The sequence below is a fragment of the Eptatretus burgeri genome, chromosome 1 (genome assembly GCF_056783735.1).
Source record: "Eptatretus burgeri isolate ZD-2024b chromosome 1, Ebu_testis_v1, whole genome shotgun sequence".
NCBI classification, from domain to species: domain Eukaryota; kingdom Metazoa; phylum Chordata; class Myxini; order Myxiniformes; family Myxinidae; genus Eptatretus; species Eptatretus burgeri.
The window spans coordinates 12843960-12868143 of NC_140961.1; the positions used below are offsets into that span (position 1 = coordinate 12843960).

The following is a 24184-nucleotide window of genomic DNA, read 5'->3' on the forward strand; positions in this document are numbered from 1 at the left end:
ACTTTCCCACGGCACGCCGGCCAATGAGGGTGGAGAGCGCCTCATACGGCGATTTGCTCACCCCGGAGGAAAAAGGAATAAAAAGAATCGCCAGGCTGGGTGGAAAAAGAAAGGGTTGGGGTCGTGGTCATCGTGGTGCTCATCATCATCGTGTTGCGGGTTCGAGTCCCGCCAGCTGGCTCGTTCGTCTGGTCCTGGGTCATCATCACCTCCGATCTTCTCCTTGGTCTTGGTCGATTGGTACGTGGCCGGTTGGAGAGCGCGGTACCTGGTGCTTGGAGCGGAATCGCGTTGCGGGTTTGAGCCCTGCCGAGCCGGATCGTCGAAGACCACACAAGGTGGACACTTCCAGGCACAGGCTCTGGTCTCCAGCTCACCTGTCCTCGAGCTGGAAGCCTTCAACAAAGACCTGACGGGGTGCGTGTGTGTGTGTGTGTGTGTGTGTATGTGTGGGTGTGTGTGTGTGTGTGTGTGTGTGTGTGTGTGTGTGTGTGTGTGTGTGTGTGTGTGTGTGTGTGTGTGTGTGTGTGTGTGTGTGTGTGTGTGTGTTTGTGTGTGTGCCTGTCTTTAAGTAGTAAACTGTATCAGTGCTTGTGTGTAAATTTGCATTTCTTATAGTCATGATAGCTCTGCTCTTTGTGTGTTCCCTCCCTGCCTATTGTAAATATATATCCCTTTTGTTGAATGTATCAGCTCTTTCTGTATTTCTTTCATTGGCTTAGCACGGTGCGTGTTGGGAAATTGGGAAACGGTAAATTGTGCATTGGGACCGACGGGTCTTGGTAACTATCCGCTCGGGTTACGCACAGTTCGAGCACGATAACGGCTCGTTCCGCTCGAGGCCTGCCGAGGGTGTGAATTCCCTAGTCGCTTTGCCGCGTGGATACTTAGGTTCTTGAAGTTGACAATTAACCCTATTCCATGCGGCCGATTTATTGGCGATTCACGGTCCTGAAAGGGACCGTGCCTTTCGGAGTTCTCCGAGGAGCACGATGTAGATTCTGGGTGTCCGGTGGAGCCGACTCTACTGCTCCACCTCGCGGTCGTGCTCGCCACCGATGCCCGGCTCCACAACAATATAACTGCATTTAAATCTATTCTACTATTTCTCACAATATTTTACGGAAGCCAACTGCATTTCATTACATTTCCCTCCATTTCACTGCATTTCACAAAGCAGTTCTTCATCATATTTCCCAGAATTTCATTGCATTTGAATGCATTTCTCGACATTAGTTTCATTGACCTCGATGTTTAACCATCCATGTACTCATGTCTCAAAGAAAACTCTCAAACCGTACAAATCCACATGAGAGTGAAATTATAAACAAAATTCTCCCATCTAGTGATTCAACATGAGAGTGAAATTACAAACAAAACACTCCCATCTTACAAATCCACATAAGAACAGAATTCCAAACAAAACTCTTTCATCTTACAAATCCATATGAAAGTGAAATTGCTTCTCCCATGACCACATGATCTGTTTAGACCCCCTGCGTTTATTGATCCAATTTCACCATTCACCTCAGGATTTTTTCCACAACACTTCCATGATCTAATCTGATGAAAACTCTCTCAAACAATAATACTAATAAAAATGATCTCTTATAATGCTTCACCTTCCTCTTTCACACGTGTGGTACTCTTTACCGTGTCATAATGTACTACTCTTCTTATATTTCAACAGACTGCTCTCAATTCGACCTTTCCTTCATACCTTGCCGAAAAAATCCAACTGTTACAGCGTTTCTTCTCTCCATTCTCTGAATTCGCCTTTATTGCATCCATCAAGAAAAGTGTTTTATCGCATCTCTGACCTTAAACTTTTTTAAACCACAGTTTGCTATGAATGTTCCCTTTCCATCAACCCTTCTGTATTTCCAATTTCAGTGCCAACTCACCCCTCTCACCCCTCACTCTGAAAGCAACCATCACATTCTTCTCCCTCCAAGCCTCCCTCTCACCTCTCTTAAAAACTCCCCCCCTCACCTTTCTCCCACCATTCACACCCCTCACTCATCCTTCTCAAAGTTGCCCCCCCTCGCATCCACCAACCTGCCTCCCTCCACTGCCCTCTCACCTCCATCTCTTCACTCCACCAACTCAAATCCTCAACTGCCTTTCTTCCCCCTCTCTTGTCCCCCTCTCCCCCAGCACCACAGAGCCTTTTCGCCTCCTCATCCGGCCCCCTCCCCTAGCTATTCTGCAATCCCCGACACTCCTTCAACAACCCTCCTTACCACCCCCCCCATCCCTTGTCCTACCCTCCCCCTCACCCTCCCACACCCTGCACTCAAAGCCTCCTCCCCTCCCTCTTCATTAACAGTATGGACTTCAAATATCCGGGGCCTTCGCTCAAACCTTTCAGATCTTTCCATACAGGTTGCCACTGACAAACCAGACATAATCTGCCGAACAGAAACTTTCCTCCCACAAGACGTGTCTGACTGCCAAGTATCTCTCCCTGGTTACTCCCTCCTCTGGTATGACAGATCTGAGCCTCGTCCTGGTGGAGGAGTTGCTCTCTTCATCAAAGACTCAATTCCTCCCTCTCCATGCACAGACCTCACTCCCCCACACCCCCAGGAATACCTCTGGCTACGGCTTCCCTCCACTCCCACCTCATGTTTATATGTGTACTGCACCATCCACCAAACAGTGATGACTCAATTTCCATTTCACTATCCAAAAACATGGATCAACTTCTATCTTCTCATCCAAACTCTCTCTTCCTCATATGTGGCGACTTCAATTGTCATCACGCCAGTTGGCGAGGTGTGGGTACCTCTCACACCTGTCATGGCACTTTCTGCGACTCATTGGGACTGACTCAATTGGTCAACTTCCCGACCCGGATCTCAACAAATGGTACTCCATCTCTTCTGGATCTGATTTTGACAAATTTCCCTGACAATATCTGCTGCTCTTTCTCCGCTCCAATCGGTTCTTCTGACCACGTCCTTGTCAAAGTGGACATCTCTCTGGCTGTTATCAGAGAACCACCTCACCGCCGTCGAGTCTGGCATTTCACTCAAGCTGACTGTCAGGGTCACCAAGCAGCCATCAAACTTATAGACTGGTCTCCTATCACTACTTTCTCAAACATCAACTCATCCTGGGAATTCTTTCAAAGAAACTTGCTCTCCCTCATGCACAGATTTATCCCCTCTCGTCTTCAGTTGTCCTACAGTTTTCCCGCCCTTGGTTCACGGAAGCTTGTGGCGAGGCACTTGTCCTGAAACAACTTGCCTTTGCCTCATGGAAAGCAAACCCAACTGAGGGTAATCTCAGTTCCTTCCATAAAGGTCGGAACAAGTGTGTATCTCCCCTCAGGAGAGCCAGAAAACAACATCTTTCTAAGCTCAAGTCTGAACTTTCAATCCGCTCTCCCTCCTCAAAATCCTGGTGGCATCTAATCAAATCTTTTTCTGGTGTATGTTCCCCCTCCATCCCCTCCCTTACCTCAAATGGCCGCACTGCTGATACTGCTTGTGAAAAAGATGAATGCTTAAATTCTGTGTTTGCAGCTCAATCTTGTTTCCAAAACCCATCGGTTTCTCGACCCACCTTACCCAGTCGCACCCAACTGTCCCTGGACTCTGTGTCCTTTACTCCTGACAAGGTGGAGAGTTTGCTGTCAAACCTCAACTCAGATTCTGCAACCGGTCCAGACGGCATCAGCCCACGTGTCCTAAAAACCTGCTCTTCTGCTCTTGCTCACCCTCTCTCTGTTCTATTCACCCTCTCATTTGCTCAAGGTCATCTGCCATCTGCTTGGAAATCAAACATTACCTCCCTGCATAAAAAGGTTCAAAAACAGATCCCTGCAGATACAGACCAATCAGCCTTCTCCCAATCTTCAGCAAGGTTGTGGAATCCATCATCGCTTCAGACATTAAATCCTTCCTCTTCTCCAATGGCTTGATTTCCGATGATCAATTTGGTTTTAGACCAGGTCACTCTACCCTGGATATGCTGCTTCTGCTCTCCCAACAATTGATGGAGGTCCTCAATGCCAGATATGAAATCTGAGCCATATCCCTGGACATACCACGTGCTTTTGACACAGTCTGGCACCCTGCCCTGCTCACCAAACTCTCTTCCTATGGTATCCAAGGCCATCTCCACTCATGGCTCACAGACTTCCTCTCCTGTTGAAGTCAACGTGTGGACTTAAATGGAGTTCTATCATCCCCTCTTCCTGTCCACGCTGGAGTTCCCCAAGGTAGCGTTCTGGGCCCTGTTCTTTACTGGTTTTCATCAATAATCTCTCCGACTCTCTGGAAAACCCTCTATATCTCTTTGCTGATGACTCCACCCTCTGCCGTACCATCTGTCTTCCTTCAGACCGACAAGCAGCAGCTTCTTCGCTCACTGCAGATCTGAGTAAAATCACAAACTGGTCCAACACGTGGAACATGTCTTTCAATCCGGACAAATCTCACACTCTCACTATGTCTCTCCGAAAAGACCGTTTAGAACCCCCCCCCCCATCCACTTTCTCAACAATCCTCTGGAAGAAGTCCTTTCTTTCAAGCTTCTGGGTCTCTCTATCTGCCATGACCTTTCCTGGGAAAGCCACATTTCAAACCTGGCCTCCAAAGCCAGTCGCCGACTGGGAATCCTCCGTAGGGTAGTCCTTCCTCGGCCCATCTGAGCTCCTGACCACTTACAAAGCTTTCGTCCGCAGCCTGATGGAGTACTGCTCTCCCCCCTGGGCTGTTGCTCCTGCCTCCCACCTTTCTCGGCTTCTTGCTGTGGAAACCAAGGTATTTCGGATCATTGGCATCTCCCGCAATGAGGCTGAGTCTTTGAGCCTCTCACTCTCTCACCGCAGGCTGGTCGGTGGTCTTTCTGTCTTATACCATCTCCTCTCCAGCCTCACCCCCTCCTGCTCTTTCTGCGATTTGTCCCCACCACATTTCTGCAGGGCGTTCAAGGTCCGCCAACAACCCCCTTCTGTTAAAACTACCAAAATCACGAATCACTGCTCACCCTCACTCTTTCATTCCTCTTTTTTCCCCGCCTTTGGAATAAACTCCCTCACTCTATTCAACCCCACTCTTCCCTCCAGGCCTTCAAAACAGCTGTTCACCACCACCTCTTATCATCCCCCATCCAAATCCTCGATCTTTTCTACCCCCGATAATCCACCCAAGCCCACCTCCTTCAAATTCCCTGCTTTCCTTACTGAAAGTCCCTGTAATGTCCATCTTGTATTCCCCATGTTCACCGCCCCATCCCTCTCCCTTCCACAGATCTAATGTCTCTGTTCCCCACTGTTTTGTCCTTCCCACTCCCGCCCCTCTTGTCTCACGCCCCCCTTGCTGTGCGTTGTGTGTTCGTTCTCACATGAGCTTTGACAAGGTATACAAAAAACAAAAAAATTAAAATACACATGAGGATGAAATTATAAACAAAACTCTCCCATCTAACAAATCCACATTTGAGGTGAATTATAAACAAAACTCTCCCATCTAGTCATTCAACATGAGAGTGAAATTAAAAACAAAACCCTCCCATCTTACAAATCCACTTGAAAGTGAAATTATAAACAAAACTCTCCCATCTTACAAATCCACATGAAAGTGAAATTATAAACAAAACTCTTTCATCTTACAAATCCATATGAGTATAAAATTACAAACAAAACTCTTTCATCTTTCAAATCCATGTGAGAGTGAAATTATAAACAAAACCCTCCCATCTTACAAATCGACATGAAAGTGGAAATATAAACAAAACTCTTTCATCTTACAAATCCATACGACGATGAAATTACAAACAAAACTCTTTCATCTTACAAATCCATATGAGAGTGAAATTATAAACCAAACTCTACCATCTAACGAATCGACATGAGTGAAATTTTTTTTTTTTAACTCATCTTCCAAATCGACATGAGAGTAAAAATATCAATAAAACTCTCCCATCTTACAAATCTACATGAGAGTGGAATTATAAACAAAACTCTCCTATCTTACAAATCCACATTTGAGGTGAATTAGAAACAAAACTCTCCCATCGAGTGATTCAACATGAGAGTGAAATTACAAAAAAAATCCTCCCATCTCACAAATCCCCATGAGAGTGAAATTACAAACAAAACTCTCCCAATTTACAAATCCACATGAGAGTGGAATTATAAACAAAACTCTCCCATCTTACAAATCGACATGAAAGTGAAATTATAAGCAAGTCTTTTATCGTACAAATCCACATGAGAGCGGAATTATAAACAAAACTCTCCCATCTTACAAGTCGACTTGAAAGTGAAATTATAAACAAAACTCTTTCATCTTACAAATCGACATAAAAGTGAAATTACAAACAAAACTCTTTCATCTTACAAATCCACACGAGTATGAAATTACAAACAAAACTCTTTCATCTTACAAATCCATATGAGAGTGAAATTATAAACTAAACTCTACCATCTAACGAATCGACATGAGAGTGAAATTTTTTTTTTAACTCTCATCTTCCAAATCGACATGAGAGTGAAATTATCAACAAAACTCTCCTATCTTACAAATCTACATTAGTGGAATTATAAACAAAACTCTCCTATCTTACAAATCCACATTTGAGGTGAATTAGAAACAAAACTCTCCCATTGAGTGATTCAACATGAGAGTGAAATTACAAACAAAATCCTCCCATCTCACAAATCCCCATGAGAGTGAAATTACAAACAAAACTCTCCCAATTTACAAATCCACATGAGAGTGGAATTATAAACAAAACTCTCCCATCTTACAAGTCGACTTGAAAGTGAAATTATAAACAAAACTTTCATCTTACAAATCGACATAAAAGTGAAATTACAAACAAAACTTTCATCTTACAAATCCACATGGGAGCGGAATTTCAATAAAACTCTCCCATCTTACAAGTCGACTTGAAAGTGAAATTATAAACAAAACGCTTTCATCTTACAAATCGACATGAAAGTGAAATTACAAACAAAACTCTTTCATCTTACAAACCCATATGAGAGCGGAATTTAAATAAAACTCTCCCATCTTACAAGTCGACTTGAAAGTGAAATTATAAACAAAACGCTTTCATCTTACAAATCGACATGAAAGTGAAATTACAAACAAAACTCTTTCATCTTACAAACCCATATGAAAGAGGAATTTAAACACAACTCTCCCATCTTACAAGTCAACTTGAAAGTGAAATTAAAAACAAAACTCTCCCATCTTACAAATCCCCATGAAAGGGGAATTATAAACAAAACTCTCCCACTTTACAAATCGACATTAGAGCGGAATTACAAACAAAACTCTCCCACCTTACAAATCCACATGAGTGAAATGATAAACACAATCAGTAGGGAAATAAACATAAAATAGAATCAAAGTGATAGAAACCTGTACATTAATCAAGGTGAAAGGTTCTGTTGTGTGGAGTTGTTCTTCACTTTTATAAATGTAAAATCGCAACTTGAATGACATTTTTTGTTGCATCACTTATTAAGAGTAAAACTCACGCTCATCAGGATCTCCAGGACTTTCCTCTTCGGGATTTGAGTCGCAGCTTTGCACGGCACCCGGACTGCTGAACACGGGCAGCAAATGGAGGCAACAACCCCGAGCATCCTCATTGCTGCATGGAGCAGAGTGTGCAGGTGAACCAACGGTCGGGAGCTGGATGTGCATGCAGGCTAGAGAGGAGGGGTCTAGAGAATCCTGCTGTTGCTGTTGCTGTTGCTGTTGCTCGAGGTTTAGAATGTCCTTAACGGAGAAGGGTGTGGAGGTGATAGGACTTGGGAGCATGCTCACAACCAGCTTCGCTCGGACACCTGTGTGATGTCCTCCTCCTCCTCCTCCTCCTCCTCCTCCTCCTCCTCCTCTGCCTCCTCCTCGTTCACCCCTTTTTGGAAAGCGGAATGAACTGCTGTTGGTTCAACGACACCACCAGATTCAGCTCATGCTCTTAAACCTGCAAGAGCCTTCACAGTCCCTGTGGAACACATGCTGCCATTAGCAAAGAGTGTGTGAGAATTCACCAGAGATGAGAAAAGACTGTAGAAAGACCCCAAAACGTATTTTATCAGGAAAATTGTTTTGAGGAAATTGTGCAGAAACATGCTAAGAGAACACAGCGATGCAGATGTACACTCTCACATCAATATATTATCTTACTGCATTCCCATATAGAGGTGTTCTCTTACCACACTCCCTCCACATGGTCTTCTATTGCTTCACTCCCATGTTGAGGTCGGGTGATTGCGGCAGACAGCGATGTGGGAGTGTGGTAAGAAAACATCTCTATATGGGGGTGCGGTAAGAAAAGACCTTGAGGCGGGAGTGCGGTAAGACAAGACCTTAATGCTGGCATATGGTAAGAAAGTAATTGATGAGGGAGTATGTTAAGGGAAGACCTTCATGAAGGAGTGTGGTAAGAGAAGATCTTGACTGAGGAGTATGGTAGGAGAAGACCTTAATGCGAGAATACAAGACCTCATTGCGGGAGTGTAGGAATACAAGACCTCGATGCGGGAGTGTGGAAATACAAGACCTCGTTGCAGGAGTGTGAGAGTACAAGACCTCGATGCCAGAGTGCGGGAATACAAGACCTCGATTCCGGAGTGTGGGAATACAAGTCCTAGATGTGGGAGTACTGGAATACAAGACCTCGATGCGGGAGTACAGGAATACAAGACCTCAATGCAGGAGTGCAGGAATACAAGACTTTAATGTGGGAGTGCAGGAATACAAGACCTCAATGCGGGAGTGCAGGAATACAAGACCTCAATGCGGGAGTGCAGGAATACAAGACCTTGATGCGGGAATGCAGGAATACAAGACCTCAATGCGAGAGTGTAGAAACACAAGACCTCAATGTGGGAGTGCAGGATAAAAGACCTCAATGCGAGAGTGTGAGAATACAAGACCTCGATTCTTGAGTGCGGGAATACAAGACCTCAATGCGGGAGTACAGGACATTGATGCGGGAGTGAAGGAATACAAGACCTCGATGCAGGAGTGCAGGAATGAAAGACCTCGGTGCGGGAGTGCAGGAATACAAGACCTCGATGTGGGAGTACAGGAATACAAGACCTAGATGCAGGAGTGCAGGAATACAAGACCTCGATGTGGGAGTGCAGGAATACAAGACTACAATGTGGGAGTGCAGGAATACAAGATCACAATGTGGGAGTGCAGGAATACAACGCCTTTATGCAGGAATACAAGACCTCAATGTGGGAGTGTGAGAATACAAAACCTCGATGTGGGAGTGCGAGAATACAAGACCTCGATGCAGGAGTGCGAGAATACAAGACCTCGATGCTGGAGTGCGGGAATACAAGACCTCGATGCTGGAGTGTGGGAAAACAAGACCTCGATGCGGGAGTGTGAGAATACAAGACCACGATGCTGGAGTGCGGGAATACAAGACTGATGCGGGAGTGCGGGAATAAAACACCTCGGTGCAGGAATACAAAACCTCGATGCTGGAGTGCGGCAATAAAAGACCACGATATTGGATTGTGGGAATATAAGACCTCTATGCGGGAATATTGGAATACAAGACCTTGATGCGGAAGTGCGGGAATACAACACCTCGATGCAGGAGTGTGGGAATACAAGACGTAGATGCGGGAGTACAAAAATACAAGACTTTAATGCTGAAGTGTGGGAATACAAGACGTCGATGCGGGAGTGCTGGCATACAAGACCTCGATGCAGGATTGCGGGAATGCAAGACCTCAATGCGAGAGTGCAAAAATACAAGACTTTAATGCGATAGTGCGGGAATATAAGACCTTGATGTGCGAGTGTGGGAATAAAAGACATCGATATGGGAGTGCAGGAATACCATTCCTCAATGAGGGAGTACAGGAATATGAGACCTTGATGTGGGAGTGCGGCAACACCAGACTTTAATGCGATCGTGTAGGAATACAAGACCTTGATGTGGGAGTGCGAGAATACAAGACTTCGATGCGGGAGTGTGAGAATACAAGACCTCAACGCAGAAGTGCGGGAATACAAGACCTTGATGCGGGAGTGCAGGGATACAAGACCTTGATGCGGGAGTGCAGGAATACAAGACCTTGATGCGGGAGTGCGGGAATACAAGACCTTGATGTGGGAGTGTGGAAATACAATACCTTGATGTGGGATTGTGGGAATACAAAACCTCAAAGCAATAGTAGCATCAAAGTAGACCCCAATGTGGGCCTGCAGTAAGAGATAACCTCAATGTGAGAGTGTGGGAATGGAATAAAAGACCTCATTGCGGGTGTGCGATAAGAGATGACATCAATGCAGGGGTGTGGTAAGACCAGACCTTAATGCTGACATGTGCTAAGAAAATAATTGATGGTGGAGTGCGAGGAAGAGAATACCTTGATGTGGGAGTGCGGAAGTATAAGACCTCAATGCATGAGTGCGGTAAGAGAATACCTCTATGAGGGAGTGCAGTAGGAGAAGACCTCGATGTGGAAGAAGACCTTGATCGGGAGAAGACCTTGATGCAGATGTGCAATAACAAAAATACCTCGATGGGGTGTGCAGTAAGAGAACACGTCGATACGGTCATGCAGTAAGAGAAGACCTTGGTGTGAGTGTGTGGGAGAAGACCCCGATGCAGGAGTGCGCAAGAGAAGACCTCAATGTGGGAGAATATCTTGATGTTGACGTGCAATAAAAGAGACTTCGATGTGGATGTGCAGTAAATGAACACTTTGATGCGTGGGTGCATCAAGAGACCTCGTTATGTTAGCACGCGCTGCACAAAAGAGGACATTAGGCGATGGGAGCGCCGTTTTCACTAAGGAGACCTGCGATGCGCTGCTTGCCCCGGCCCACACGAAATGCACGCCCGCCTTGCTGGGACACCTTTGGCGAAGCGACGCAAGTCTTCCCATTGGGTGGCGCTGTGGAAGAACACGTCACCCATTGGTCTCCTCTCACCAGACCCTAACTGACACACTGCACAGTCTGCATTTCCACTCTTTCGCTCTTCCTCTCCCATTCACCCACGTCCGTCCCTCAACCCTCTTCACCCTACTCCTATTTTAAGTTTCCTTCCCACCCTGTGACCCCTCAGTAAATGTACATTTTTGTCCCCTTCGGCCTGTAGATGGAAGTCAAGTGCGCTTTAATGAAATTCAGTCTATAACGATTAAGCTCATCAAACGTTTTGAAAGGTTTATGGAAGCACCTTGTTGCGCAAGTGAATAACAAAGCGGTGAATGTAATATGGTCAATCATTCGCTCTCTAGTGGTTCATCGATGGTGAAAGATGCTCCATGGTGTAAATAACAATTAAACCTCTTCGAGACAAAAATATCCGAACGTATGGCATGGAATCGCTAAATGGATGTTTTTCACTATCCAGGTGAACAGGCTCAGCCCCAGGTACATTCTTAGCTTTGAGAAACGTTAACATTTACCATTTGTGATCAGTAAGTCCATAGTCTGATCTTAAAAACTCTGTCTGCACCTAGACACATTATGTTCTTGGTGGTTTACAATGTTCTCTCATATAACGACATTGAACATTTTTTTTCACTTAATTGAATTATTCTGTGTCAGGCTTTTGATTTATTGATAAACTCATGTGGTCCACTCTTGGTACAGGTGTTTCTTAAAATATAATATACCATTGTGTGTGTGTGTGTATGTGTGTGTGTGTGTGTGTGTGTGTGTGTGTGTGTGTGTGTGTGTGTGTGTGTGTGTGTGTGTGTGTGTGTGTGTGTGTGTGTGTGTGTGTGTGTGTGTGTGTGTGTGTCGTTATATACAAATATAGGGCCTACGCACATGCATTACGAATGATGTCATAAAAGTGAACTTGGATTATTCCAGAGTTGTTTCTGCGATATGCTGGATAAATAACAGGATAAATAACGTCACACTTTCGGTGAATTGGTCTTTCGGTCGCCAATTAAGAACAATAAACGGGCTTGAAAGGGCTCCATTTCCAGCCATTACTGGACGCGTGTATTATCTCTGATACGTGTCAAGATAAAGTGAGGGGAAAGAGCCGAGATAAGCGAAAGCATTCAAGAATGACTTTTGAATGAATAACTATGTGATGGATCTGCTATATTCTATATGCTATTACGATTATACGTGCAATGCGTGTGTTACATATTCTTTTAAAAAGATATATTTAAATATACATTTGAAAAGTATTTAAAAGAAAAAAATTCATGTTTACATTTTTTTTTAATGATACATTTAAAATTATAAATTTAAAATGATTTCTAATGATTTTTAAAATGAAACATTTAAAATGATTTAAAATGATTTTTAAAATTATAAATTTAAAATGATTTTTCAAATTATAAATTTGAAATGTATTTTTAAAATGACATTTCAAATGATTTTAGAAATGATACATTTAAAATGATTTCAGAAATTACACATGAAAAATGATTTTCGAGATTATACATTAAAAATGATTTTAGAAATGATACATTTCAAATGATTTTAGAAATGATACATTTAAAATGATTTTAGAAATTATACATTTAAAATGATTTTTTTAATGATACACTTAAAATTATTTGAAAAATAATACATTAAAAAAAAATTTTTTTAAACGATATCCAGTATTTTCAACGATTTTTAAAAAAGATACATTTAAAATTATTTCAAAAACATGCCAAGACACTATAATCTATACGTTCCGAAACAATAAACATTCAACAATACATTTTTGCTTGCTGGTGATTTTGTAGAAATTTACAATCAGTCGTGATTCAAACAAACTGGGTCTTTAGTCCGAACATATGGATCGCACATTACTTGTGATGAAAATTTGAAACATTTTACAGAGAACATTTCAACGGTGCGGTATTACTCTGTATAAATGGGCCGTTTGTGCCAAATGGCGACAATTTATCAACTATACATGAACATTTGTTAAACATGCATGAACCAAACTATGAGAATTATCCGATCTGACTCTCAAACAAGGATGAAGGGTGGGGAGAATAGGTGGGGCAATTTATTTTGTGCTTGACTCGCAATACCCATTCCCTCCAGCAGGAGTTAGGAAACCACATGCTCAGATGAAAATTGGAAGTCATGGGGGATGGGGGAATTTATTGTGTGCCCATAACCTCACCCTTAATACCCCCAGCACGTTTCAAAATTTGATTGAGATCTGCCAAGCCTTTTTCAATTTTATAACGTTCACGCACGCACCAAATTTTAGTACGACGCCCATACGATGAGCATTGTGAAGTGTATACGATAAGTATTCCTATAAAATAGGGGCATTCCATGATTTAACCTCAGTATTACTTCTTATAATGCTTGTTTTTATATGCCAGAATGATGTTTTGTACACAAGGTCGAGACTCATGGAAGAGCTTGAATAAACGGGTTAAATCGAGCAATATAATATCCATCCATCAGGACCATACTCTGTGCAGAGCATTGGTGCTGCCTAAGCAGTGTCCTGGGATATTGGGCACAATTCTGGACGGGTTGCCACTCCGACACAGGATACCAGCAAGATGGTACTAATTTTTACCGACCTCTGAAGGATGACAGGCTGAGTCAAACCCACCTCGTATTAATTCAACAGAAAAGCAGGATTTGAACTCAGGATCTGAGGATACCAAGCCCATCATTCTAGTCATTAAGCCAACACCAGGCATAGGATATTAAGCATACAGCAACAAACCTTGAAGGCATTTCATAAGGCTGTATCAGTATTTTGGAAGTGCATCATAAAAGTTGAAAAATCAAATTGCTCCAAAAGGAATGTTGTAATGAATCATGCAGAGCAATCATTGTTTTTGGTCACTGTTTATGCAGAGCTCTCATCAGTCATCTCTCTGACTGGAAAATCCTCTTGATCTCTTTGCTGATGACTCCACCTTCTGCCGTTCCATCTATCATCCCTTAGATCGGCAAGCAGCAGCCTCTTAAATCTCTGCAGATCTGGATAAGATCACAAGCTGGTCCAACATGTGGAACATGTCTTTCAATCCTGACAAATCTCACACTCTCGCTATGTCTCTCCAAAAGGACCGTCTGGAACACCCCCCCCCCCAACCCCAATCTACTTTCCCAACAATCCTCTTGAAGAAGTCCTTTCATTCAAGCTTCTGGGTCTCACTCTCTGCCATGATCTTTCCTGGGAAAGCCACATTTCCAACATGGCCTCCAAAGCCAGTTGCCATTGGGAATCCTCCATCGTGCAAAGTCCTTCCTCAGTCCACCTGAGCTCCTGACCACATACAAAGCTTTCGTCCACAGCCTGATGGAGTACTGCTCTTGCCTCTGTGCTGGTGCTCCTGCCTCTCACCTTTCTCAGCTTCACGCTGTGGAAACCAAGGCATTTAGAATCATTGGTATCTCTCACGCTGTGGTTGAGTTTTTGGGTCTCTCACTCTCTCACCGCAGGTAGGTCAATGGTCTTTCTGTCTTCTACCGTCTCCTCTCTGGCCTCCTCCCCCCCCCCCAGCTCTGTCTGCTATCTGACCCGACCCGCCCATATTTCCACAGGTTGCTCAAGGTCCGCTTGCATGCAATCCCCTTCTGGTAAAATTACCAAAATCAAGAACCACTGCTCACCTTCACTCCTTCATCCCTCTTTTTTCCTGCCTGTGGAACAAACTCCCACACTCTCTTCAATCCCACTCTTCCCTCCAGGTCTTCAAAACAGCTGTTTTCCACCATCTCTTGTCTTCCTCCATCCAAAACCACGATCTTGTCTACTATACCCCCGCTAATCCACCCCAAATCCATCACCTTCAAATTCCCTGCTTTCCTTCCTGAAAGTCCCTGTAGTGTTCATCTTGTATACCCTGTGTATGCCCCCCCCAAATCCCTCTATTTTTCCACAGAACTCCTCATGTCTCTGTTCCACACTTTTTTTCCGTTCAATGTGTTAGCTCTCATATGAGCCTCAACAGTGTATATAAAAAAATTAAAAAGAGCTGTTATGAGACATTCACGTAACTAGTCTGTACTTATCCCTCTACAAGCAAAAGTACCCATCCCCAGTAATGGGATAATTTTAAGTTAATCTCTCAATTTCAATTATTTCATAGACTTTTTAAAAAGTTAATCTAAAATTTCATGGACATCGTTTCAAAAGTGAATGTTAAGCTTTGCTTGCGTGCTCAGATTTTCAAATGCAGCGTGGGAAGAGGCCTCCGTAAACGGGGGACAGACAAACATACGGACAGACACCATGGTTAGCAATACAGTATATAATAGATGAACACGTATATATCGTGATTATATATCAAGTTCCACAAGTATTGCTGATTGCTTGACGGTATATCTATTGGTATGCTTTATTGCCTGTAAAGGTTTACACTTCATCTGAATATCAATTCAATATTGCCTGCACTCACAGTGCCGATCAATCCTGTATTACAAATGTCGTACACCTCCAAATCATGATGTCACTCTGTTCACCGAACGGTCAGTTTTGATTCCCTTCACTCATTGTCTGTATCCATAACGTAAACTAATTATAACATTGCAAATGACATACAGTCTGGAATTGTTCATTCACTTAATGGTTTCCAAGTAGTTTCACCTCCCAGATGAACATTTGTCCTCAGTCTCAAGAACACGAACTTTGGCTGCATTTCAGTTGGCTTGACATCGCCTTACTAATAACCATGGAATTAAGGCTTATTTTAGAGAAGGCCTCTCTCCTTGATAGGCGGCTTCCAGGATAGATAGCTGCCTTGACGCAACTCACGAGCACCCGGACAGGAAAGGCCTATGATGTTGGGAGTGGGACTATGTGCGTCTGTTGAGCATCGGGCACCTCGGCCGCTGTCAGCACGTGCTAGGCCGCGCCGAAGCCTATCGGCTCTGGCAAGACCTTATCGTGTGGGCGAGGCCCATCTGTTTCAATTAACATTCCAGGGGCGGAAATTAGCGCCGGCGAGCGCTGATAGGGCCTGCCAGGCGGACAACATGGGCGAGTGACGGTGGCGGCGCTTATCTTGCGGCCTAGGCCAAGGCACAACAGCCCGAGGGGCAGGAGTCGAGGTTGAGGCCGAATGAGCAGTGAAGGGGCTTAGCTCTCGGTGGGCGGTGGCGCCATAATGCGTGGAAACCTATCTGGGAAGGATGATCTGTACAGTGGACCGTTTTACACCTGTTTATGTCAACAGGTGTAGTGGTATGGGGACCTGTTTCAAACTTGTAGACCAACATGTTTAAAAATAAGAAAAATGATTGTGGAGATACTGATCAGTCGAGATGACTATGGTGTGGTCATTTTGGTTTGGCCTGGCAAATTAGTTGCACAATGTCTTGGCGAGACATCTTACCACCATCTTTTTCAATGTCCCCCCTTTCTGACAGTCTGGTATCCAATACCGTCCATCCCGTAAGCTATACCCACGGACACACCTCAACCTCCACCCGGTTGGTGCAGACCCCTTTCTCCATTCCTGCACTTCAACAGCCCGCAGGCCCGCCTTCTCCTGTGGCCCGCAGCACCTTTTAAAGTCAAACAGCTCCCCAAAGCTTCCTGGTGAGCATCAAATTGACAGCAAAGTAACCCCTCTGCTTCTCCTGCCGTGTCCGTGATCTCTCACCCTTGCTATAGATTTAGTGATGTTTAGCTATAGATCACCGTTTATACACCCTGCATGGTTGTGTGTTTAATTTCGGAAATAAGAAAGGATGGTTAAAAAGTAAAGTAAGCCAAATTTGCATCCTTTGAGCAATTATTGGATTCCACCACAACATGTCAATGGGCTTACATTATTGACGGGCAATAAAATCTCCCGCCCTTCCACTTTTCACCCCACTCCTCGTCGAGACCATTTTATGTTGGTAAGAATCGTTAGCCACCAATGAAACCGATTCATGTTGCAAAATTCTTGATTGACTCACTTTCGCTTTAAAAGGGAATCGTTTTCTTGATCGGATCACGCTTCGAGAAAATGCTGATGTTTTTACCTGGACTAGGTTATTGTATAGACATATGTCCATGTTCTCTTCATCCAACATCAGTTAGGGTGGCTGGCTTTGGATCTTAGAGTCCTGAGTTTGAGCCCCGTTTTCCGCTGAATTAACATCAGGTGGGGTTGACTCTGCCTGTCATCCTTCCGAGGTCGGCGAAATGAGTACCAGTGTACTGGTATCGGGGCACAGCATCAGCGGCATAGTCGTGCCCCGACTAAATGATAGCTACCCGGCAGCCAAGCTGCCATACGCAAGAAAAGGAAGAATCAAACATCAGTATTACCTGTAAGAAGGTATGTAAGGGCATTAATGATTTGTTTATTTGTAAATATTGGAAGCTGTGCTTGACTGTTGGAGGAAAACCATTATGTGGATGATGAATGGTCATTGTTGAAAGCACCACTGTCTTTGTCACCAAAATCCCTGAAACCAGTTCAGGTGAAACGTTACCATTCATACTCAAAAGTATGTATAAACTACACCAACAAACCTTATCTAAATTACATGATGCAGGCACGAGCTCCTATTTGTGGCTTAGAAAACATTGATATCTCATTTATAGCGTCATCGTTGAACGGATTTATGGTACTATCTGGTGATTGCAATGATTTTTTGGGAGGCATTTATAACCAGTGACATCATAATCGATACCTGGTGCTCACATCCCTTAGTGATTGAGTCTATTTAATCTCTCGACCCAGTTAATTATCTGGATATATTTTTGGCATTTTGTCCACTTTATATGTCCCCAAATGGCCCTATGTTGATGATAACCAACCTCACTAATAAAGGGAATAATCTTTCATGTTTACTCCACTTCTGGTGCCAAACCTTTCCAGATAGTTTCCTGTTTCATTCACACAGGATACTTTTTATCACACCTCACTAATGAGCATTTGTGAGATGTTTTTTTTTTTCTCCCATGGTACTTGCTATATCATTCCGTATGGAATACTAATGGTTACATTGCGAGTGACAGTGGCACAAACATATACACATAGGAACTGAGTTTGAGACTTCATGTCATTATCATGGAGGCGAAACAGTTGATAACATTACAGAATGAATCCAAAATCAACTTCAACAACCAAAGAACACGATAATATTCACAGGAGCAAAAGAGTTTAAAATATTTGCATAATGAACATAAAATTAAAGTGAAAATAAAGGTAGATGCGGCAAAAGGAATTCAAATTGAAATTTAAGGTATGCGGAGGAAGAGTTAAAATATAAGAAACAAAGGAAGCCTTGAAAAGGGCAATTTTCATTTGAATCCTTGGCACGTAATGAATGATGTATTATGAGCAATTATATAAAACGGCTGAAACAACCACACGCGGTGAAACTAGGAATCATTTGAAACTTTATACTTCCATTTACAAGCGAATCGGGTGAAGAGGAAAACAAGAATCCTTTCCACTGCGAAGAGGTACTGTTGGTGTAACATCAAGGGAATTGCCATTCGTTATCGAGCTAAAGGTCTCCTAGCTCTGGCGTAAGGAGGGAGGGGGGGGGGGGTTCCCATCCAGTGGTCCAGTTCAATTTGCCTCCGCGGGTGTTTGTGTGGCTAAGAGCTCTCAGGCTGTGCAAACACACGAACAGGACTATCAGGCGCCTATCTGACTTCCACTCCTACCCCGCGAAAAAACTCGAGAGCGCAGGAAGTCGTCCGCCTGGCTAATCGTCCATTAACCCCTTGTTGATGTTCCCGTCGCCTTAATACCGATACCACTTACGTGTGAACCTGCCACACGGACCGCTACAGTACCTGCTTTGGGCAACCACCGTGTCGGCACACCTTGGATTCGTCTCGAATGGCCTACATATCGCCTCGACCATATAGCACTCGAATTACCTTGCCTGTTACCCGTTCTGTTGCCAACTGTCGAGTTGAGTCGAAACCATTTTACTGCATTTTGCACAAAAAAGCTTTTACATTCATTACCAACTTCGGTTTCCCGATAAGTATCCGTAAATGTCGGTATTGGATAATTTTTAAATACACGTGCGGCTTGCAGACAATCTGAAATACATGTTATCTGCCACAACCTTTGATATTTTAGACGTCCGAACTTTTGGGTGGAGGAGATGATGTCATAGGAAAAGGTGACCTGGTTCACACACCGAGGCGCCTCCTGAAGAGAGCACAGTAGAATGGCGGTCCGAACTCCGAACGACCCATATCGGGCTCTTTTGGCATTGCGGGTGATTAATGTAACTTCACCAACAATGTTTAACGTCTGCATTTAAAATGCATTCAAAGTGTATAAGATCCGACATCCAGCGGAGTACGAGGATTGATCGGTAAGTTGATGGCCGACCATGCTCTTTGAACGAAATCGATGAAATAAGAGTTTTAACTGGGGATAAAAGTTGACCGTGCACGTAAATGGAACACGAACTCATTATTATATTGACTTTTATGTTCTGCCAACAAATTAAACATCCTTGCAAAGAGGCATCATCGATATGTTACGTGGGCTGGCAGGAAACCCTCAGGTTGAGGGCCTGGAGTACACGGTACTAACTGCTAAGCCATCTAGCCTCGGTTTGAATTCCGAACCGGCTATAAACTGTCATCCGGATTCTTCATCAATGTGTGTGCCGTCTCTGGGATGGACGTTAAACCAGGCATACAGTCTGCTGGCATTAGTTGGTGTCAGTTTTTTAAAAAATCCCCACTGCGTCCTTCGCATAGAGTAGGTGAGTTATCAAAAAGTATGGTACAGTAGGCTAACGCCATGGTTAAATTACATAATCCCTATCCTTACTGACTGCTGCGAAAGCAATTGGCAAACCATTCGGCACAACAAAACCACACCAGGCACAACCAAACCACCAAGTATAACACCGACCACTGAACTGTTACAGCAGCAGCACCGCTCTGTAAAAAGTATGGTACAGCTCCTCGTCATCATAATCATAATCATATATTACGTCAGGAAAACGATTGCATTTTCACCTCCTCACCCCAACCACTCGTTTGATTCCACCTTTCATTTTAATACTTTGAGCACCTGCCAAACGACTTTCCTGTATCTCTCCCCACTCCACAGGAAGCAGGTATTTTCTAATATTTGAAGCTCTTTCTAACCACTGAGTGACTCACTCACTGATATAAATATTAGGGACTTTCTATCTGGGGGAGAAAGCTAAAATTCCACATGCTGATGCAACCCGAGGCCAATATCGCAGGAAAAAATAAATCGCAAAACCATCGGAAAATGTCCACAAATTACAATTGCACTCGGTAGAGCGCATACCTCCACCAGGCTGAACAGTTTACATTTTGTATCCCACCGATTGGCAGGATCTGCTGCATCTGGTCCTCAACCAAAATCAAATTGGCTTGTTCTTGTCACCGAACTAACTCATTCGCCGAGTTTTTTGTTAAATATATTGTTTCGTGAAAGGTGGGGGAGATGGATTAATTATGTATGCATAAATACCTTGTGTTTATAGGTGGGGCTAGGTGAGGACTTCCCATTGCAGAGACACATGTATCATGTGTGCAACTCGGCCAATTGTGATCTCTATGGCCTGTTTGTGCCAGTCATGGTGGTGTAGTGCACTGTGGAGCTCGGAAGAAAAGATGTACATTTACTTTTATTGGGGTTGAACATAATTGCTGTGGGTGGGGCGGCCCAGAGGAAGACTCCGCCCAGGAGGAACAAAATAACTCAGTCGTGAGCAAAGAACAGAGAGGCTCGGATGGAAAAGGTCAAGCAAGTGGTCCACGGGAAACGTTCTTGTGGTCTTGTGTTTGTGTGGTCTTGTAGAAGCTTTGGGATAGACCTAAGCTGGTATCAAGCTACCTTATGAGAGGGGAAGAAAGACCTCAAGACAGGACAGCTCCCACATGATCGAAGTGTAAAGGAGGACATGGAGGAGGAGGAGGAGGAGGAGGAAGAAGTGCTGACCAGGAGGCCTCATTGTGGAAAAGGACAAATATGACTACATGGCCTGGTTGAAGGCCTACTCATTGCTGGCCCCGCTTGTGGCCGTTTTACTTTGTCTTAGGACACCATCGTCACTGGCTCTTGTCTGCACCTGGTTTCGTAAAGTGTACTGCATTGAATCCTGCGTCCACCCTGCGCATCACAGAGAAAGGGAAGTCCCACGTCCATTATTGTCTTGTATGAGTGTGATCTGTAGTGCCTAGTGGGTTGTTTTGCCTTTTATTTCTCCTTCTTGTATAACAGTTTGCATATCCCCATTCTCTTTTTTATTATCTTTTGGAGCCTGGTGTTGGCTTAGCGGTTAGGGTGGTGGCATGGAATCCTAGGGTCCTGAGTTTGAGCCCCGTTGTCCACTGAATTAACACCAGGGGGTTGACTCAGCCTGTCTTCTTTCTGAGGTCAGCTAAATGAGCACCAGTGTACTGGTAATAGGGGCACTGCATCAGCGGCATAGCCGTGCCCCTAACCAGTGATGCAACCAGCAGCCAAAAAGGCAGCACACGATGGGACTGTCTTTTGACTCGCTTGGTTTGTTCCGTTTATGATAGCATCTTGTCAACCTCTTCCCAGTGCTTTTATTTTCAAACAAATTGTGTTTCAGCCGTTTGCTTTCCGTGTGTGTTTGCCATCATTTTGGCTCATTTGAATGATTTGGGGAATGGTAGTGGAGTAATACCGAGCGCAGTGCATTAAAAGACCATTTGGCCCATCCCTCGGGATGAAAGGTCCTCGCTCTGAGGAATCCTGCATTCATGGGTACTCGGAAATGACAACATCATACCATATATCGTTTATTGCACTGTTCACAATGGCAAAGAATCACTTCGAAAATCAAAAAAAATCTCGTGTCTGAATCCGGCTCCAGATCTTCACCAAAATCGAATCAATTCGTCCTTGTCACACACGCAACCTTTCTACCAAATTTCATCCAAATCCTTCCATAACGTTTTGAGATATCCTGCTCACAGACAAACACACAGAGGCGAAAACAAAACTGGGTCATGCGACCCAAGACAACGGAGGTGTGTGTGTGTGTGTGTGTGTGTGTGTGTGTGTGTGTGTGTGTGTGTGTGTGTGTGTGTGTGTGTGTGTGTGTGTGTAAAGCTGACTTGTGCACTTCCCCCTAATTGGCTGTCATCTTTTGTAATTTATGGACGTCTTTTTTGCTAAAGTGTTGAAGATTTCTTGAGTGTGTGTTTCTTTTTAATGAGTGTGTTGTGGGGGTAGGGGAGGTGCACAGAGCAATATACAGGTAGTGGACAAAAAAAAATGGAAACACCAATGTAAAATCGCTTAATGGGGCATTGGGCCACCACATGCGGCCAGTACGGCCTGTATGCACCGTGGCATGGAGTCCACCAATGTCTGGAATTCTGCAGGAGGGATGCAGCACCATTCTTCCACCAAGAAAGTCAATCAACTCACACCTGTTTGATGGAGGTGGAAAACGCTGTCTCAGGTGTCATTCCAGAATATCCCATAAATGCTCATCAAACCATTGGGCGACCACACGAGCTCAGGGGATGGGGGGCATTGGGGGGGGGGTCTCTTCTTGCAGACAAGTTAGCCATAATTATAGGCAACCAGACCTGTGCAGCATTTTTGTAATCATGCTGGGATGTTCTTTCCTTCATTAACAAATGACAACACCTGTGTGGAAGCCGTTGCTTGCTTTCCCTCATTTACCCAGCTATTTCCTTTTTTTTGTCCACTTCCTATACCTCCTCGTATGCTTACCAGAGTGAGGGTGATTATTTGATGAAGAAGATTTTGACATGTTATGATACATGTATCCAGAGTTTCATATCAGTCGAAGCAAGCCACAATGGGATTGAGACATTCTTGGTCGTCCTGAGTATGGAATACCTCCAGCTTCAAGAATCTACTAGGTGGAATTCTGAAACTTGTAGCAAAATCCGGAAAACAGCCATTTTCCAAAATGGCCGCCATCAGGCCAGCGCCAAAAAAGAAATGCATATAACTTCTGATAGGAACGTAGTAGAAGGACGATTTTTGTGTCTATTACAGGGTTCTTAGGTATGCCTGACAAAGTGGTGGCGTCAAAAAGCATTTTAGACGTTGCCCATTTTCCGAAATCAAATATGGCCGCCACCCAAAATCGATAAAACATGAAAAGCTGTATAACTTTTGATAGGAATGTAGTAGAAGCACGGTTGTGGTGTCAATTCTGGGGTTTTCAGGTATGCTCGACACAATGGTAGCGTCAAAAAGCATTTTAGAATTGCCCAGTTACCAAAATCCAAGATGGCCGACACCCAAAATCCGTAAAGCATGAAAATGTGTATAACTTTTGAATGGAATGTAGTAGAAGGACAATTTTGGTGTCTATTATGTCTATTATGCAAAGCTGCTCAGCTCAACGAAAACGTGGCAAGGCTTCTGGACTTTGTGAGAGATAGGGGCAATCCTTACATCATCGAGGCTCCAGGCATCAAGCTCCATAACCTCATCACCAAACAGTTGGCAGATGATGAAGTGGCAGTGCGGCTGCTTCAGGTGCAACAGAACGGAGATCGACTGGTCAAAGAATTTCGGAAAGAGCGGTTCCTGGAGAAGACAAAAAAATTATCGGTCACCATATCAAAAAGAAACCTGCCGCAAATGGACTACAAACCACCCTCTGTGACGACTACAGCTCCTGTAACTGTGTTGCCCAAGATGATAGCGGCAGCTCAGCGTGACATTGAGATCGTGAAAGAGCGGGGCATGACACTCGACTCTATCTATGGCCATGATATCATCCCCATTTCGACAATATTTGAAAGTGACCTCCCCTCCAAACCTGACAAGAGTGCACTGATTGCTGATCTGGAGAAGTATTTAACGGTTGAAGACATGTATTTTCCCGGGGGGACATATCCGTTATCTTAGACTTCATGTCTAAAATTCGGTCATTTCCAAACTTAGCATCCTTTGGAACATTCGATCGCGCAATTAGCTGTGTCCTATCTGCGGGCCGCTCAATTTGCTCCAGGACCAGCCTCCACGTCGTATTTGACAGCTACCTGGAGTCATCCGTTAAAGCTGGAGAAAGGTTCCGTCGTGCTGGCAGAGTGGGGTCTGTTGACCTCATTGAGCTCACTGCAGATGTCTCAATCCCACAGCAACTTGAGAAGTTTTGGACATCGCCGTCCAATAAAACCAAGTTGCAGCAGCTTGCCCGCCAGCTGGCATCAACTCCTCTGTTAGTCAAGCTGCCCGTCGTGCTCAGCGGATGCATCACAGATGAGAAAGTTGTGCCAGCATAGTTGCTGTGCGCAGGCAGATCGTCAACCCCATCGT

At 44.2% G+C, this 24184-nt stretch overlaps 1 protein-coding gene and 1 long non-coding RNA gene across 9 annotated transcripts in view; one reads left to right on the forward strand and one right to left on the reverse strand.

Moving 5' to 3' along the window:
- The window catches only part of LOC147033883 (uncharacterized), a 109846-nt gene that overhangs the window by 48581 nt on the left and 37081 nt on the right, over nucleotides 1-24184 (forward strand). The window contains exon 4 of one of the 2 annotated variants that reach the window (XR_015055841.1): nucleotides 16314-16485. The exons of the other annotated variant lie outside the window; for it this stretch is intronic. This is a non-coding gene — a long non-coding RNA (uncharacterized LOC147033883). The remainder of the gene's footprint in view (nucleotides 1-16313; nucleotides 16486-24184) is intronic. 2 annotated transcript variants of the gene reach the window in all.
- The window catches only part of LOC147033884 (homeobox protein Nkx-2.5-like), a 101192-nt gene that overhangs the window by 39472 nt on the left and 37536 nt on the right, over nucleotides 1-24184 (reverse strand). For 2 of the 7 annotated variants that reach the window (XM_085872181.1, XM_085872173.1), the window contains one exon: nucleotides 7502-7974. In XM_085872181.1, coding sequence (XP_085728307.1) covers nucleotides 7502-7787 — 286 coding nt within the window. In that variant the 5' untranslated portion in view covers nucleotides 7788-7974. Of the gene's footprint in view, nucleotides 1-7501; nucleotides 7975-8185; nucleotides 8283-8395; nucleotides 8972-10129; nucleotides 10393-10424; nucleotides 10977-24184 lie in introns of those variants that run through there. The other 5 variants (XM_085872169.1, XM_085872178.1, XM_085872159.1 and 2 more) reach the window with 5 other exon arrangements.